General features: G+C 38.5%; 3 protein-coding genes across 5 annotated transcripts; 2 read left to right on the top strand and 1 right to left on the bottom strand.

Annotated features, from left to right (window-relative positions):
- The first annotated feature begins 90 nt into the window (after positions 1–90).
- Positions 91–6,811, top strand: LOC144195164 (serine/threonine-protein kinase A-Raf-like). Its single transcript, XM_077714593.1, has 16 exons — positions 91–172; positions 929–1,124; positions 1,731–1,834; positions 2,242–2,344; positions 2,588–2,745; positions 2,910–2,996; positions 3,083–3,227; positions 3,319–3,346; positions 3,419–3,546; positions 3,631–3,833; positions 3,934–4,110; positions 4,256–4,302; positions 4,548–4,666; positions 4,750–4,881; positions 5,037–5,171; positions 5,597–6,811. Exons 2-16 carry the CDS (start codon positions 1,017–1,019, stop codon positions 5,735–5,737), a joined length of 1,815 nt encoding a protein of 604 aa, XP_077570719.1. The 5' UTR covers positions 91–172; positions 929–1,016; the 3' UTR covers positions 5,738–6,811.
- A 2,356-nt stretch (positions 6,812–9,167) lies between these two features.
- Positions 9,168–14,726, bottom strand: LOC144195163 (leukocyte surface antigen CD53-like). Of its 3 annotated transcripts, XM_077714592.1 has the most exons (9): positions 14,565–14,674; positions 14,267–14,300; positions 10,581–10,655; positions 10,317–10,505; positions 10,144–10,218; positions 9,964–10,065; positions 9,791–9,883; positions 9,616–9,699; positions 9,168–9,430 (listed from the first exon to the last, which is right to left on the bottom strand). In XM_077714592.1, the coding sequence occupies exons 3-9, from the start codon at positions 10,641–10,643 to the stop codon at positions 9,359–9,361; spliced, it is 678 nt and encodes a 225-aa protein (XP_077570718.1). In that variant the 5' UTR covers positions 10,644–10,655; positions 14,267–14,300; positions 14,565–14,674; the 3' UTR covers positions 9,168–9,358. The 3 variants fall into 3 exon arrangements, with proteins under 3 accessions (XP_077570718.1, XP_077570715.1, XP_077570717.1); XM_077714589.1 differs by lacking the exon at positions 14,267–14,300 and having other exon boundaries at positions 14,565–14,726; XM_077714591.1 differs by lacking the exons at positions 14,267–14,300; positions 14,565–14,674 and adding an exon at positions 11,479–11,617.
- A 538-nt stretch (positions 14,727–15,264) lies between these two features.
- LOC144195162 (CCN family member 1-like) lies at positions 15,265–17,960 on the top strand. Its single transcript, XM_077714588.1, has 5 exons — positions 15,265–15,686; positions 15,766–15,982; positions 16,080–16,442; positions 16,828–17,021; positions 17,105–17,960. The coding sequence occupies exons 1-5, from the start codon at positions 15,615–15,617 to the stop codon at positions 17,402–17,404; spliced, it is 1,146 nt and encodes a 381-aa protein (XP_077570714.1). The 5' UTR covers positions 15,265–15,614; the 3' UTR covers positions 17,405–17,960.
- Positions 17,961–18,231: the final 271 nt, after the last annotated feature.

Raw genomic sequence — 18,231 nt, 5'->3', positions numbered from 1 at the left:
GTTCATTTACATGACAGAGGCGAGGCGACGCCCATCTCTGCGTCGTCCAATGAGAAATGGCAGTTACGGGAAGTGGCCAATGAAAAAATAGCATGTCTGAGGTTTTCCGCTTTCCCTGAACTTCTTGACAGATTCGATTTTAGATTGAGGGAGTTCAAGATGGCTGCCACAGGTAAGAGTTTTAATTTATATTTAGACGGCAATAAACCTATATGGCGATGTTAGAGCGATCGGATCGGTCTAGAAATAAACGTAACGCAACACTGCGCCGTGCGTCCATTTGGGTAGTAAAGTAACAAGTCGACGCTGATAAAGCGGAGAAAAGCCCAGCAATAGTTCAAGATCCGACGCGCTGGTAAAACCCCCGAAAGTTCGCTAACGTTGTCAACTGAGTTGCCTGCGAATAGCTGAAAAGTACGTCAGCACGGACTTGCTACATAATCTCTTCCACTACGAGTAAAGCTGATCCCGGCAGCAACTGCATTTTCCAATCGAGTTTAAGTTTGAATCACTTGTCTATAATGGAATTAACATGTCATTGAGCATTTGATTGCTCTTACCTCTTAAACTAGTTAATCAGGTACATTGAAGTCACTAAAAGTGGCACAGCGAAGGGTAACATGGCTTCCAACCATTCTAAATGTCAAATACAGTAGATAAATCCCACGCCAAGCTAAATAGCATTAGCATCACTCAACTCTTGTCTTCTAACTTTGCCTCTTTTTTCCATTGTGGTGGGGTCTTCGATTTCCTTGTATAAATTAAAATTTTGTTGATTTGCACACTTTTCTTGTCTTGCCTAATTAATATACACCATTTATGCCATATTTATAAATGCAATTGCTGTTCTGGAATCCAAAGATGCCAATGACACCATCTAATTTGCTTTGCATATACCCCTGAATTAAAATGGTTTATTTGGTTGCAGGTTGTAAGTAAACATTTGGATCCAACACCAATGAATCTCCTGAGGCTTTGGTGACAAGTATAGCGTCCCTCTCCTGCTTCCTTTCATCATGTCCTCCACCTCCTCCTACTCCTCCTCGGGAGAAACTAGCCCAGAGGATGTACCCCGAGGTGGGGGCACCATCCGTGTCTACCTCCCCAACAAGCAGAGGACTGTGGTGAGAAAAGTGGCTAAATTCTCCCACTAATAAGTGATCATCTTTTACGTGGCAGATTTATGGGTTCTGGTTCTCTGTGACAGTACATTCTAAAGCCAGATTTGACTTCTTTCTCACTTTGTCACCAAGTGTGAAAATTAACATTTGGGTTGGCAGATGGAGCGTTCCATCATCCTCCCTGCGTCTGTGTTATAATTCAAGTCAGATTCATCATAGCCTGTTGCATTTATTAAGGAATAGAAAGCAGCTTGGTTCTGTGGTGGTTATTGGTGACAAATATTCCACATGTAGCTAAGAAGTTGTGAGCGTGAATCTGGGTGATTACACTCTTGTGTAGAGTTTGCATATTCTTGCATTCTTCACGGATTTCACTACCCTGGCTTTCTACCACCTTGGATTAATTGGAGACTGACAAGTGGTGTGTGTGTGTGTGTGATTCTGAATGCCTTTGCCTCTTTGTGTAAAGGGGATAGTAGTGGAGTAAATGTATATGTTGATGGATATTTTATTTTACCCCACTTACAAAAGTCATTTAAAAAATGCAATTTTCATCCTAGCATTTCATTGGTATATTCATTGCCTGTCAATTTTTCTATTTTTTTACAGGTGAATGTTCGCCAAGGACAGACAGTTTATGAAAGTTTAGATAAAGCACTGAAAGTCAGAGGCTTAAGTCAAGATTGCTGTGCTGTATTCCGCCTCCTGGAAGGGTATGCTTACAATTTTATTGGATGTGCACAATACATTTGTTTCATTTTGACAATAATGAGATGATGAGTTTGTAAAGGGTTATAAGTTCTTCTATGTCATGAGAGAATGTGATCTTTCAGACAGACACAATTTTAGACTTGAGTATGAGATTTAATGACTGCAAGAATGAGTACTCTACAAAGCTTGGCACACACAGCAGATTGTAAGTTGGGTCAGCAGTTTTTCAGTGTGGCCCAGGACCCAAGAATGTTGTCACATGCAAGCCCAGAACACCTCTGCATTGGCTTCATTCAAACATCTAAATGTTTTTTCTATGAAGTATTTCTTGAACCTGAACTATTTTCCACCACACCCATATTTTGCTTCATTTTAATTAAAAGTCTTTGTCTTTTAATTTCTCCCACAGTCGTAAGAGATTGACAGACTGGGAAACGGACATCACCCCATTGGTTGGAGAGGAGCTATTAGTTGAGGTTTTGGATGATATTCCTTTAACCATGCACAACTTTGTAAGTAGGATCAAAACCAGGTTTTATTTCTTGAAGAGGTACTAAAGTAATTTTCTCAAGGTCGAAATAGGAGTGGATTTCTACTCAAGTTGTTGTTTAAACCTAGTAAAATTGTATTTAAGGTTATTTAAAATAAATAATTGGAATAAAAAAAATTACATTTCGGTGCCACTTTAAGGTTCTTTTTACATTTTTAAATGCGCAGTTAATGGTGAAATAACAGTTTCATTTTAATCTATGCAGGTACGGAAAACCTTTTTCAAGCTGGCCTACTGTGATTTTTGCCACAAATTTTTATTTAATGGCTTCAGGTGTCAGACATGTTGCTACAAATTTCATCAACACTGCAGTAGCAAAGTACCTACTGTTTGTGTTGATATGGACACAGTAAGCAAACAACGGTGAGTTGAATGTACAGTATAGGATGAAGGATGAAGTAGTTCCTTCAAATTATCAGTTTGGCCAAAATTAATCATAAATAAATTAAAACTTGTTACGGTTTAACGTTGTTGTCTTTGTTTTTCCTCATACATTTGAAATTATGTTTGACTGGGTGTTATCCAAGTCCCTGCACAGATGAGTATCCTCAGATACTTCTACCAGAAAATTCACCATCTCGGAGTAATATTGCCTTAACCCCAGAGCCTGCTAGGTAAGTTTGGATACCAACAGTCCATTATCAATATAACTGAAACTACTGTTTCAATAGATTTGATGACTTTAATTGTGCCCTCTCAGGATGGATCTCCTGTCTCCAACATCAGCCTTTCACTTCCCCATCCCCACTGGAGATGGACAGTCTCTCCAAAGGCATCGTTCCACCTCGACACCTAATGTTCATATGGTCACCTCAGTGAACCCAGCTGCTGCCAGCATTATCGAGGCAAGTTTCATTTAAAATACATTATCATGAAAATCCATGAGGAGTTTAAGGTGGATTTATTTTATTTTTTTGCACCCCTTGTCTTTTATAGGAAGCAGTGAAATCTATCAACACGATAGGTATGTTGCTTTTTTATAAAGGTAGTTGGTGTTCATTTTGCATGTGTAAGATTCCAAAATGTATATCTCTAGGTCCTGAACCATCGCCAAAGCCATCTACCAGCCCACCTTCTTTAGGCTCACCTGGGAGAAGACCGCCCAAGTCCCCTTCAGAGCACAAAGAACGAAAGCTTTCCTCTTCAGAAGATAAAAAGAAAGTAGTACGTAATGTTTTTTGCACTATTGTGTGTCATTGGAGCTTTTCGTAGACAAAAGGTTAAATTATCAACTTGGATGTGTTTTAGCATCGAGGGGGTTACAGAGACTCTAGTTACTACTGGGAGGTCCACTCCCGAGAAGTCACAATCCAGAAGAGAATAGGAGCTGGCTCCTTTGGAACAGTGTTCAAGGGAAAGTGGCATGGGGATGTCGCTATTAAGATCCTGAAAGTCACCGAGCCAACGCCTGAACAATTGCAAGCCTTTAAAAATGAAATGCAAGTCTTACGGTATGTTTTTTTATATTATTGTTTTTAGTTAAATGATTCAGGCAAAATCTAATGTGCTGTTTTTGATTTTTTTTTTTTAATATGATTTTCCTTTTCCCAGGAAAACCCGCCATGTCAACATCTTGTTGTTCATGGGCTACATGACAAAGCCCAATTTTGCTATCATCACGCAGTGGTGTGAAGGCAGTAGCTTGTACCGACATCTGCATGTCTCTGAAACCAAATTTGACACTATGAGGCGGATTGATGTGGCCAGACAAACAGCACAGGGCATGGAGTAAGATCTTTTTCAGCATTTACTTACTACTTAAGTAGTTTATGGTGCTCCTTGAGTACAACATATGATTATTATAAAACGTACCTCATATACTTACCCATACAAGAATAGTAAGGAATAAACTAAATGCACTTTTCTCTTTCAGTTACCTTCATGCAAAGAATATTATTCATCGCGACCTGAAATCAAACAGTATCCTTTTCCTGTCCCGTACTCAAGCCGCAACTATTAAGTTTGAATTGTGATTCCAGCTGTTCGTCTTATAGCTGGACCATAGACTTATATTTAAACTAGTATAAACCTAAATCACGCTTTGTCCATTTTGCACAATGTCCTGAACATCCCTACGAAACAAAACGGCTTTGCTCATCACCTTGCACATATAATCAAATTTGACCTAGTTATCGGCAACAGTATTTCCTGAGTTTGATTTCTAGATATCTTTCTCCACGAAGGGTGGACTGTCAAGATAGGGGACTTTGGTCTAGCGACAGTAAAGTCTAGGTGGAGTGGCTCTCAACAAATGGAGCAGCCAAGTGGATCGATCCTTTGGATGGTATCATTTTATTCAATTGCATCTCACTGCTTTTAATTGCACAAATGAATAATAGACAACATGACATTTTCATCTCTTTTAAGGCCCCAGAGGTGATCAGAATGCAAGACAGCAACCCATATACTTTCCAGTCTGATGTATATGGCTATGGAGTAGTGCTGTTTGAGCTGATGTCAGGGACTCTACCTTACTCCAACATTAACAACAGAGATCAGGTTAAACCACACTTTATTTGAGGTCTTTAAAATATTTTGAGCCAAGTGGCAAAAAGTCGTCCATTTGTTGCATTTTCTGTATTTTTTTCTTCGTTTCTTTTGCACCACATTTGGTATTTCAGTAATTCTTTACAGTTTTTATTTTACTTCTCCAGATCATATTCATGGTGGGACGTGGTTACTTGTCCCCAGACCTCAGTAAGCTCTACAGTACCTCTCCCAAGTCAATGAAAAGGCTAATCATCGACTGCCTAAAATTCAAACGTGATGAGAGGCTTTTGTTCCCGCAGGTAATAATCTATGTTTTCCATTACAAAAATATCATCCACAAAAGTAATATTGTCTCAACCGGCGACCAAAATGTGAAATGAAAATCTATGGTTGTAGTTTGCATTCCTCCCTGTAATTCCAGTACTTACCACTATGTAGTGCTCATAGATCTTCTTTAAGGAGCAGTTGCAATCATTTATTGGATCTTATGCTGATACAATAGCGATGTGACTTTATTCTGTGACATGCTCTCACTCGGGAACATTAAAGCTCTCAAGGAACAGAATTTCTTCAAGAAATATACAAAACGAAACTACTAAATGTAAAAGTCCATTACCTATCTGATTGCCCTAACATGATCTATAGTCTTACTATTTAGCTGTAAATTTAACTTCTAGAAGACGCTTTTGATGCTACTATTTTACATTTTCCTTTCCCCTGTCAGATCCTGGTAGCCATTGAGCAGGTCCAGGATCTGCTGCCCAAAATTGAGCGGAGTCGCTCTGAGCCCTCTCTCCATCGGGCTGTCCATGCTGAAGACCTGAACCCTCTCCTGTTCAACACCACTAGGCTGGTACCCCTCTAAGATTCCAACTGCACTAGGTTAAAAGGATGTATCCCTTTTATATATATAAAAAAAAAAAAAGACTGAGCATTCCTGTGCCTCTGAAAGGCTTCATCTGCTATTGTAGCAGAACGTCATCGCCAACTTTTCAGAGCCTTCGAGCTCCAATGCTCAATAACTCACTGCAGGAATAATCTTTAGCTCTTTAGTTTCATTTTTTTTCCTTCTTAAAATGACAGCTCGTTTAGGGAGCGGATTTACCAACTTTTATCGTCAGTCGTGTTCATGTTTGTTTGAGAGTATCTTTCAAATGGGCATTAGATACTTATTGAGTGTCCATTGTTTTATGGAATTCAAACGCTGCATTGTCTTATAAATTCTTAGATTTTAAAAGGATTCTTGTGAGTAGATCACATCAAAATGGCCATTCTATTAATGTAGCGCTTTGACAATTGCATATAAGCATTTTTACTCTACACTAAACCTCCTTAAGTATGTATCAAATTGCTCATAGTAGTACAGAACATTAATTTTACAGCACAGTCCATGCATTTTATTGATTTGACCCAACTTAAAACCATTCAAAGCCTCGAGAAATTGACTGTGAGCGCAATGCACACTTTTATGATTCTACCACACACATTGTGATTAGCGCCTTTTGAAAAATAATAGCTTGATAAATGTTGCTGATATTTAATCCTTTTAAGGGTTGGCAATTATCCATGTTACTTAAATTTTAACTCATTTTGCTATATAATAATTTAATATTTTCTCTATTGCAATTTGTTGCTAAAAAGGAAATAAGTATGCTAACATCTGGATCGTATTTTTGTCCCCGCCCCGAAAAATTGTTTTGTTTTGTTTTTAATCATATTCTCATGCCAAGTGCTGCTATTTATGAGCCCTCGTTGTTCAATCATGTGGGAAAGATGATCAAAAAGCAGAATATTTTTATACCTCCACAAAATCAAAAATAACAAAGCAGTCTTTCTACATTTTTGAGAGCTTGACACATTTGTCCACAACGTTTGGTGATTATTGTTTTCAGACCTAAGGCCACAAAGCTTTTCTCAATAACAAATGCCTAATATCTAATCGACTCAAAAGAGGCAAAGTGTGTGTGTGCGCTTGTATTATTTGTGATTCTCCGGTACTATTTGCAACATTGCAAGCTGTGTATTGTTGTCAATAAATTGAGTATACGGATTGCCTCTTATGTTTCTTGTAAGAACAGCATTATTACTCTAATTTTTCAAATTTTTAATCCGCACTTTGAATCCCCCTTTGTGTGTATGTTTTGAGAAATGCTACGTTACTGTAAAATGGCTAAATGTCTGAAAACAATCATCACCAAAATTTTGTGGACATTACTCCTCACGTGTCACACTGAAAATATGACAGGACGTTTCAATGGAGAAAGTACGATATATAAATTTGTGATGAGACCGCATCTATCATCATAGTAAAGTGAAAGTACAACTTTTTTTCCAAAGCACTTGGTACTTGTAAATGTCTAACAATGATAGATTTACCTAATTTCCTTTGTGCACATGTATTGCTTGAAATTAATTATAAAAGTCATTCATTAATAATCAAGCAATTTCTTTAATGAGCGTTAAACAGCAATTAGTTTTTAAAGTAAAAAGAAAATTAAACTAGAATGATTATTCTTCAGGAAAGGGGGAGTTTATGGCATTCCCATTTAGTGCTCATTAGTCGTACGTGTTAACTCCAGCAAAAGTAGTCATTTTAAATTGACAGTTTGACAGAATGATCTAGCCTAGAAGTTGTGCTGGTGTAAGGGAAATGTTGAGAACACAGAAAAATACTTCAAAACTTTCCCATTGTCACCCCTTCCATCCCCTTGTCCGTCCATCCATACCACCTGTGTCCAAACCACCTTATAGTTCAGAATGTCTTAGTTGATTCTATCTAAAATCTATTTTGGCTTTAGTGTAGCACATTGAACACAACTACATTGTAAAAATACCGGGTAGATAACGTCGTTAATTTTTTAAAGTGATTGAGTAGTCAATTTTTTAATTATCTGGTGCAGTGTCACTTGATAATTTGGGGTGAGTGGAAAAGTGTCAATTTTAGAAAACAATTTCTCTTGAGACAATACTGTTTATCAAAGCAAATGTGAAAATAGTATGAGGAGAGCAGTGTTTAGATGGTGATTGGTCTGTGTGTTTTTTTTTTTTTTTTTTGCTTTAGCTTTCAATTCTGATGTTTTGGTAGTAGTAATAGTGGTTTCATAGATGGGGTTAAAACAAGATAGCTATAATTAATTGTTGAACTTGACATTGATTGAACCATAAACTTGACATGGGGTTTACCTTTCTCTCAATGTGCTTAGATTTTTTTTTGTACATTTAAGAGAGGTAGTATATTGCAATTGAGCATCTGGAGCTACAGTATATTTACATTGCAATTAGGGGCTGGGTACCCTATGTTCTTACTCATTCCACTTAAATAGGGGGAGTCATGGTTGGGGTTGAGAAATGATATTTAATATGTTGATGGGTATTTTTTTTTTACCATGGTTTGGACAAACTGTATTTTATTTATTAATCACTTGGAAATTGCTGTTTTGTGCGTACAGCTTTTTAGGTAAACTAAATACAAATGTATATATACTTAATACTCCTATACGTTAAGTAAGAAATCCCCCACTTCAAATGTTAGTAAAGACTTTAAAGGTCAGAATCCATGTTAAAACACATACATACCCTTATACATATTAGATCATTTTACAGTGAATTTAGGGTTCAACTGTTAAAAACAATCCCGGTTTTAACTTAAGTTATTGACATATTTCTTTGATTATTGCTATGTTGATCACTCAACAATCTAAAAAAACAAAATACTATTGAAGATTCTTGGTACGGTTGGTCGCTACTATCAATTTGAAATCGTAGGGCATGTAGTAAACCTGACATGTTTGTGACTTCTCACTAGATATCATCAATAGCATGATTTTGAGATACATTTTAAAGTGTCATCTTAGTCAATAATGGTAAGAGTTCAAGTGGCTGCATTGGAACATTTGCAAGATGAGTAACGCTTTACTATAGCAATGTCAGTCGATGTTTTATATGAAATTTAACAGTTATTTGTATACAGTAGGGGACTCTTAATGAGGAAAAACACGAGAGTGCAAGGGAAAAGGAGGGTAGGATCAAAATACTAGTTTCCCCCCCATCTCTGTAGGTGAATTGCAATAATAAAATTTTGGGCGAGCGGGGTGTTCAGTTTGCAATAAGTGGTATGTTCTGCTGTGTACAGAGACATTTGTTTTCATTGTTGTTGGTTTTATTTTTTAATTGCAAAAATTTTACTTGTTTTTATTTTCGTGTGATGGTTTCAAAAAGAACAAAATTATTGTAAAGTGTATAAGAAATCTTAGGGTTTTTCAAGGATTCATTCTTAAAATAAAATATATGTACAATGTGTGTGTGTTTCTTTTATTCTCTGTTAATTTAATAACATAACTATTGATTCAAGAAAGTTCCACACAGTTAAAGGAAAGAAATGTCAGATTTCCAAAAATAAAATGGAGCAAAAATATTGTTTAGCCAGGTCATCAGAATTTTAAAGAACACAACTGAACAAATGAAAAAAAACATGGTACTGTCTCTTTTATAACTTGTAGCCCAGTCCGGATCTGCTGATGTAGCAGAACAATGTCATGGCAAAACACATCCCTAAAACCTGTCAAAAAAAGTTTAAAAAAAAAAAATGTTAATCCAGTTAAAAAGTGTTCAATTTGATAACAGACAGCCTTCATTAATACATAAAATGTGTGCTTTGTTGCAGCTTAAATCCATGTAGCCATTTGATTTAGGCCTGACAGTGCCTTCCTACTTTATTAGGGCAATATACATAAATATATTTACCTCAATCATGCAGAGAAAAATAACAGAGATCCCAGTGGTTAGAAAATGTTTGTCAAACCAATCCTGCAGCTTGTCTAAACAACCCTGTAAACCAAAAAGAATTTAACCAAATGGACTGAACTGGAAGAACACACTGACTTATTCTGATCATGAATCTTTGGCAGGCCGACTGTACCTTTAATCTGTTCTGTTTGGTCTGTGGGTCAATGCAAGAATTAGGCACTTGACTTCCCCAGTCTGACACATTGCGCACCCCACAACAATCAAACTGAAAGAAAAAGTTGCAAATTCAATGTTACCAGAACATTAAAACAGAAAATCATTACTTTTCCTGCATTGTAATCTCACAGTTTCCTGAACGAGATCCCATTCATTGTAGACCTCTTTTGATTTGTTCCCTTTTGCATTCTCCAAACCATTGTTTAGATCCTTCTCCACCCAAGTAGAAATCTATTGGGGAGAGAAGCACTGTGGATTATTGCCGTAACAACTGTTGGTGCATCATAAGACCTGTAAATGTAGCCTTACATGTTTTTCGTAGAGGAGAAACAAGCATGCAGCAGTCAATTCCACCAGCAGCAAAAAGAAGAGCAACAGGAAAAACTGACAACAGATACAAATAGATCTTATGTTAATGTCACTCCTTTGCTGTTGGAAGTTACAAGAAAATGCATAGGCGAATCAAAAATTCTGTATTGTACCGTCAGCAGAAGGCAGCGGTTCTCATTCAGAGCTCCCAGGAAGCCCAGGAAGGAAATACACGAGATGATGATACCACTGATCAGCAACATGGTGGCTAAATTGAGCTTGTCCAGGGAAGGTGTAAGTGCCGCCCATTTGAAGTTCACCATCATATATGCGCCAAAGCCCAGCACTGCCACGCCAGATAACTGACACCAAAGAAAAATGACTTTAGAATGCAGTGTACACATGTACTGTGCAGTTCTGACCATTGTGACACATACAAAACAAAGGAAGTTGGCGACACACATGGTGTACTTCAAACACTTGAGGCACGCGTGGGTCATCTTGAGATGGCTCTGTTAAGACAGGTCACATAATCATGGAAAAGGAAATCCAAACACTGAGGGGCTTTTTAAAATTCATATTGTGGTTAATCACCGACCTCTTGACGAATCAACAGTCACACATGAGGAAGTGATTCTGACTCACTTTGTTTCCTGTCTTTGCGTTCAAGTTTACAAATAGAAAATATCTTTCAAATAGATTTGACATTTTGAGGCGCAAGTGTTTAGCGCATCGGACTCTGGCTCGGAGTCAGCTGGGATAGGCTCCAGCACCCCCTGCCACCCGAATGAATATAAAGCGGTTCAGAAAATGAGATGAGATTTTACTTACTGGACTGTGTTTAAAACTCTACCAGAAAATCTTCTTGACAATTTATCCAATGTCAATGTTATATTATATTGTAAATAAAATACCTTATTATATCTTTGACAAATACCGGTATGTTGAACCTAGTGCTCGAGTTCAAAGAAAATTCTGGTAACAGTTCACATCTGATACTACATCACTTATTTTGGAACATCTTTACAGGCTAATGCGTGAAGTTTTACTATGCAAGTCATATTTTACTTTAGAAACAATACAGGCTGTACATTACATAAAACAAACACACTTTAATATACAAGTTCAATGTATATTGGGTGAAGAGGTCTAATTTATTAGCCTCTAACAAACAATATGATGATATTTTATAATAAATAATCTGTTCCGACAGATTAGTAAACTATCAACTGTGGGTACAGATTAGCTATTATTATTTTTTTTTTTACTTTGGCACCCAGGGGTCCGTAGAATCTATTTTACAAGAATAAAGACTAAGAGTGCTAAAGTTCTTACCAGTTGAAGACAATTTAAAATTAAAATGTTCTTTTCTTTTCTTTTTGGCGACCTCTGCTCTTCTTACACTTCCCTTTCTTTTCACACTGAACAGTGCGTCGCACTTAACTGGGCGTTCAGCTCAATCTTACTTCCTCTTTATATTGGGTGGAAAATATGTGACTGAGAAAGTTCAGCAAGGAATAAACCTAAATAACACCAGACTAGTTTTATTTTTAGGCATCGTCTGGCCATCTAAAGAGCCCACTATGATATGTAGACAGCGCTCTGCCTGAACACAGGTGCATCTCCTTACAGAGCTTAAAATACTGGCTGCGATTCTTTACTCTTGCTCTAAACTGGTTCAAGTTCTCATATCTTGAGTGTTTTATTGAAATCGGTAAATGTCTATGGACTTCCACAGGGGTCAAACCAGGGACCACTAATGTTCAGTCACTAAATGATCACACCCTTGATTGGTCGCCAGTCAGTCTTATGGCACACATAGACACAGACTACCATTCACACCCACAATCATACCACCATCATATGGGAATTGATCACTTTCTGCACGAAAGTCAGGCAAAAGAAGAACTCCATAAAATCAGATGGCATTCTGCACCAACAACTCTGCTGAAGTTCAATACTCTCCCTTATGCTTGTATTAGTTTTGTGTAGCATCATTTTACTCCACATCCTTCCTGTATGAAGCAGATCTCTCAAACTAAGACACATGGTAAGCCACAACTGTTTAACTTTGACAACAAAGAAGCAGTTCAATGAAGTAACACATTTTGTGTATTTCACGAAGTCCAAATTTGTTGCACAATGGCCCTGCTACATCACAATAAACATAAACAGAAGCATAACAATGGAGATATTTGTTTTGCTTTTGTTTTTACACACAGTAACAGTTTGGATACTTATTTCATTCTTTGCACTATGACATCAGATGAAGAGCTGATTCATAAGACAGTGATGTGGATTGGGAACAAAGAAAAGACACCAAAAAAGTCTATAACACAATACAACCGTTATTCCTCAAATTAATAACTCAAATGCTTAACAGTACTCAACTGTTTTTAATGAATTTTATAACTTTTTGAAAAACGGATTAACCTCATTACATGCCGTCAGTTCTAGGTTGGGCACGCTCTTGGCATCATGTGTATTATGCGTAACATAATATGTCAGTAGGCTTTAAAAGAGCAACACGTAAAACTGGTGGCCAAAATTGGTACTGCAACCCAATGTGACTTGGTTTTTATATACCAAGACCCGCTTTCCAGTCACCTCAAGTACAGTGAGCTTTTATGTGTTTGTGTCCTATTTCCCAAAGGATAGCCCAGGAACATTTTCTGTTTACGCGTTTACCGTGATAACATTTTCCTCGCTGAATCACAGGCAAGGCTGTGTAGTTATGCCACCTTTCCTCCACCATAAACAGGGCGCTCTCTGTGTCATTCAGTAATACTGGCAACTCCCACACTAAAGTCCCTTTGAAATTGCAGTTTGTTTACTTGACAGCACTAAATATGCTGGTTACCATTCAGGAAACCTCTGATTCAGTGGAGGAAAAGGATGCATTAATATAGCTGCCTTTACCAATTCCATTTTTTTATGATTATTTTCTTAATCAAATGGACTGTTGTGATCAATTTGAATAATTTTGCTTTGTGTGTACTTTTTAAAGAACAAATCCAAGTGTTCTAAAGAGAGCAGCAGTTCCCATCACTAACGTGACCCATCTTTGACATGCGTTTGCCATTGTAGGTCATTTAACTGTCGTTGTGGGAACATACTAGCACTCTATTCTCTTTGCTGTCACCACTCCAATTAAATGCAGTCAAGGAATGTGCAAGCAAACGACTAGCAACTACCCCTGTTTCTTGGAGAGCAGCCTACTGCAACACCTGCTTTCCCCCTCCAAGCAACAGGATGTCTATCCCACTTTTTCCCTTAAATTTTCCTTTTCCTAAAAAACAATCGTTCTGCACAACTCATGAAATAATATACTCACACCCGTCTATGAAATCTAATACACTACTGGTGATCAACTCAGACTCAGCTGCACAGTTTGAACAGTACGTGCACAGAGGGAAAACCGAGTCCTTTCAGGTTACAGTTGGTATGAGTGATGACTGGAGTGTACCAAGGCTTTGTAAGGACACTAACATGAGGAATTTGCCTGAGACGTAAATCGTGACGTTGACATCCTGACAGTGTACAAGCCTCACATGGATCACAACACATTAGATATTAAAATTGAAATCACTTTGTGATCTTCTGCTGTAATATATGGTATACATTACAGACTATCTCTGACCTCCATGTATTTAGCATGTTTTTTTTAGCTCATAAACAATGGTTGGCACATTGCCAAATTGACAGACCTCATTTTCTTTAGAGCTCCCCTCCTCCCTGTGACGCAGCATGGCCTGCGCACACATCCTCCCTTTGTGGGCCAGGAATTTGTAGAATTTAGACTGCTGCCTTTCTCTCTACTCTCGCCCATCAAGGTGCTGGCCAACAGCCCTCACCTCCTTTGCCCCTAGGCATATAACCTCCAACATGAGTGTTAAAGTTTGTGCTCTGTGGCTTGTGTCTTCCCACATGCCCACATGATGACACAGTTGCTTTAGACTTGAGTGACAGCACCTGCTCTTGGAAGGCGAATTGTATGTAATGGTTTCCATTTTTTCTAACCACAGGTTCGACTACATCTGTACCTTAATGGATGTACAGTTCTGGCATCTTTTCATGTGCAAATGTACATTTGGTGTTTTGTCCACGACGGCCAAAAACTGACCTTAGTAGGGAGTTGTATTAGTCAACTACTGCATCTAAGTCCAAAAGAAAACATTTCAACAGTGTGGTAAATTTACTTTGATGATTTTCTTTTAAATATATCTGATTGAAAATAAGTGCATGAAACATGATTGCTGAAAAAAAGTCAGTCTATTTGCCCGATTTAGCAACAACCAATAACATGATGACTTTATTATGCACATTTTTTGGATCCCACAATGCACTAGACAACAAAGCATACTGAAAAATGAAGAGTTAAAAATAGATTTCAGAGCCACACAAATGGAGAGCTACCTTACCTCTTTGTGTAAAAGTAATCTGCTGATGACCCCCTAAGATAGGGGTGGGTAAACTATTCCAGAAAGTTCTACTGTGGGTGCGAATTTTTGTTCCAACCTAAAATAACCTTTCCACCAAAATGGTATCTTAGAAGTGCAATCAGTGGATTGCAGTCAGGTGCCTATTGTTTCATCAGAAACCTGATTGGTTAAACTGTTTGCATTGGATCGGTCAGAACAAAAACCTGCACAGAAATCAAAGTAATCTTACATGACATGTGTCTGGACCCCCAAGTAGGCAAAGATAGATCTTTTACCTGAATTGGTGAATTTTCTGCTTTCCAACTAATACTTGCACAAGGGATGACAAAGGGAATGCTGATTTGTTTTTCTGCCACTCTTGAGAACCTGAGATTAAGCATTGATTTCCTGGAATGTGGCCTATTCGGAAGAAGGATGGAGGGAAATACAGGATGTCCTGAGCTGAAATGTGCCACAGCACAGTGCAATATTGTTCACTGGGACTTTCTCCAATTCACTCTATCCCCTATTAAGAGACGTCAACACGATGGAATATGTTTTCCTATTTCAGTGTTTCCATTACTACACCTGTTGTTTTTCTTACCTTCATGACTTCAGTCAAATATGACTAGACTTGTCCACTCAAAAGTTATTGTGGGAAAATGAGGGTTACTTGAATTAAGAGACTAATTTGACAGTTTGATTTTTTTTTTACATCTAATTAATTATGTTCAACCAAGTGGTTTTGAAGCTGTATGCAGTGATTGAACACATTATTTTCAGTCCAACCCTCTACCTCTGTTGCCGTGACGACATCACAGAAAGAGGTGTGGCCATGTGTGTGTGTATAAGTACAGGCCCTGTTGAGGGAAACCTCTTCATGAGCTAGAGCTGAGCTCACAGTGAGACAGACTCATGGAAGAGCCGAGGTCTGCACTTCACTACAAGGGTCCTGTGGATGTGTAAATCCAAACCTGCTAAACAATACAAGAAACCACTTTGGGCACAGCTTTCTTTATTATCCATTTTTGCACCAACTCTGCAGCAAGGATGCTTCAGTTTGTTGTCACTCCAACCCAAATCTTTTCCACCTTGTTTGTGGTCTGGAGTGCTGTGGTGATGGTGAGTTATTGTACTCTGCAATCCATATTTATTGGGGTTTTGTGTAGATTTTGGGCTAACTGTTGTCGCTGCTCCTTAGGCAGATGATGAATGCCCACCCGTGTGCTCCTCCTGTGCTGCCTCATCTCCAGTGTGTCCAGCGGGTGTCAGCTGGGTGACCGACCACTGTGGCTGTTGTAAGATATGCGCCAGGCAGTTCAATGAAGACTGCAGCACTACTCAGCCCTGCGATCACATCAAGGGGCTACGCTGTCATCTAGGAGTCAGAGGAGACCCGGAAAGAGGATTATGCCGAGGTTCGAGTGTGTTCTCGTAGGTCGTAGTATCAGTAGTCATTCAGTTTATTTGGACCTATGCTGATGCTTTCTCGTATTTTGTGTTATTTGATGCCAGCTGAGGTTCATGGGCTCCCCTGCGAATTCAATGGACAGTTGTACCAGCATGGTGAAAACTTTCAGCCCAGCTGCATGCATCAATGCACCTGTATTGATGGAGTGGTGGGCTGCATGCCCCTATGTCCTCATCAAGTATCCTTGCCCAAGTCGCACTGCTCACAGCCGCGGTTGGTACGGCTGGAAAACGGCTGTTGCGAGGAGTGGGTTTGTGATGAAGACAACCACATCAGAGTAGAGCCTGTAGAACTGACACGCACCACTCTATCAAAGAGTCAGCTTCTTCCAAACCACATCAGTGCTTTGCTGCCATCTTACTCGCAGTCTCGCCAACCAGCTGCCACTGGTGGGACATCGTCCAGAGGTAGAGTTTACAGTCTTCTTTCATGTCTTTTTCGGGCATGCACATGATCTATGCAGGGAATTTTGGCTTAGTAAAAAAAACATTTCAGTGCAGTCAGGAGCAAAAAATATTGGGGGCATATTTTGACATTTAAAAGTCAGGGTTTGCAAACTTATACATAATGTTTTCTGACTCTTCCCTTTTTCTTTTTGGTCTTAAATGTCTTTGGATCATTGCACATGATCCATCAGTGGTTCACTGAAGTGATTTATTTGTGAATGATATAGTAATTGGTGAACAAAACAAAGGGCTATCCTTTTGTTTTCAGTTTTTGCTTGCTATACGTTTAATGACTCGGTGGGAAATTTTAATGATCTTCATCTCTTACCTAAAAAAAAAAAAACAGCTATCCCAATGTCTGATGTGATACTGGAATCCAGGTGTCTTCCCCAAACCACTGACTGGACAGAATGCTCCACCTCATGCGGGATGGGAATTTCAAGTCGAATCACTAATAATAAACCAGACTGTCAGCTGATTAGAGAAACCAGGCTTTGCATGATACAAACATGTGACTTGGCACTTCCTCTAGCCAAGAAGGTATTGCAAACAAATCAAATCATATAACAACTCCCCATAAGGATGGTTTTAAAAAGTACCTAATAGTATACATTTTCCCCCAGGGTAAGAAGTGCCAGAAAACAGTTCGCCCGCAGGAACCGGTTCAGATCGCTTTTGCTGGCTGCCTCACAGAACAGCACTATCGCCCCCGCACCTGCGGATCTTGCACGGACGGCCGCTGCTGTCAGCCCTCTGTCAGCCGTACTGTCCAGCTGCGTTTCCGGTGCCCTGATGGCGAGAGCTTCTCCCGAAATATGATGTGGATCCAACGCTGCAGCTGCAGTCAAAGATGCCCACCACATAGAAGACCCTCAAGCCCTTTGCTTAGTTTCCACAATGACATTCACACCTTCAGGCGCTGAGTCTCACTCGGCAACTGTGGCCCATCAGACTTTGCACAAACCCCCTATAACCTTAACAATCCCCAATATACTTGCTTGCACTTTAAGACGCCTGACACAATGACACCAGTTTGTCCACCTTTTCAGTAGAAGTATTTAATCTCTCAACCACCAGAGCAGCTCAGAAAAGAAAAATGTTTTGTAGCTCTTGTACACTTGGGATAATGCTCATACTGAGACTTTGTTTTCTTATTTATTTGTACATTTTTGCTCGATTTACACAGATGCTAAGATAATTGCCATTCTCACAGATTGCAGCATTTGTTTTTCCATCAGACTGCAAGGTCATTTCATCATATTCCTACTAGTCTAAAGCATTGATTCTGACACGGCTTAATTTAGACTTCACTTACTGTTTATTTGTGGAGTGCAATTTTTCAGTATGACCTCGTTTTTTGGGGTGTGATATTTTGTGTTGAGATATACCACAATGTACTTTATTCATTAAGAATTATGCAAATTTTAAGACACACTTTTGGTCTGTCCTTACCTGTATATCAAATAAAAAGTCAAAAAGATGACATATAACTTGTTTAGCTTTAAAATTAACATTTTCATCTGTCTATTGATGAAATATTCCGGATTCCAGATTCAAACAATACTTCTATTTGTAAACAGAAAGAATAAATCTAAAAGATAATAAAAAAAACATTTTAGATGAGTCACATTATAAAAAAAAAATTAAAAAAACAAGAGGACAATTCTTTTGTTGCATCTGTCACTGATCATCTGCCCCAATGAGTCGAAAATATCACTAAATAAGTCATGGCGCTCTCCCCTAAAATGGA

This window comes from Stigmatopora nigra, chromosome 4 (genome assembly GCF_051989575.1).
Source record: "Stigmatopora nigra isolate UIUO_SnigA chromosome 4, RoL_Snig_1.1, whole genome shotgun sequence".
In the NCBI taxonomy this organism is placed as follows: Eukaryota; Metazoa; Chordata; class Actinopteri; order Syngnathiformes; family Syngnathidae; genus Stigmatopora; species Stigmatopora nigra.
The sequence above is the reverse complement of the archived record's forward strand: the minus strand, read 5'-3'. Positions and strand labels throughout refer to the sequence as shown.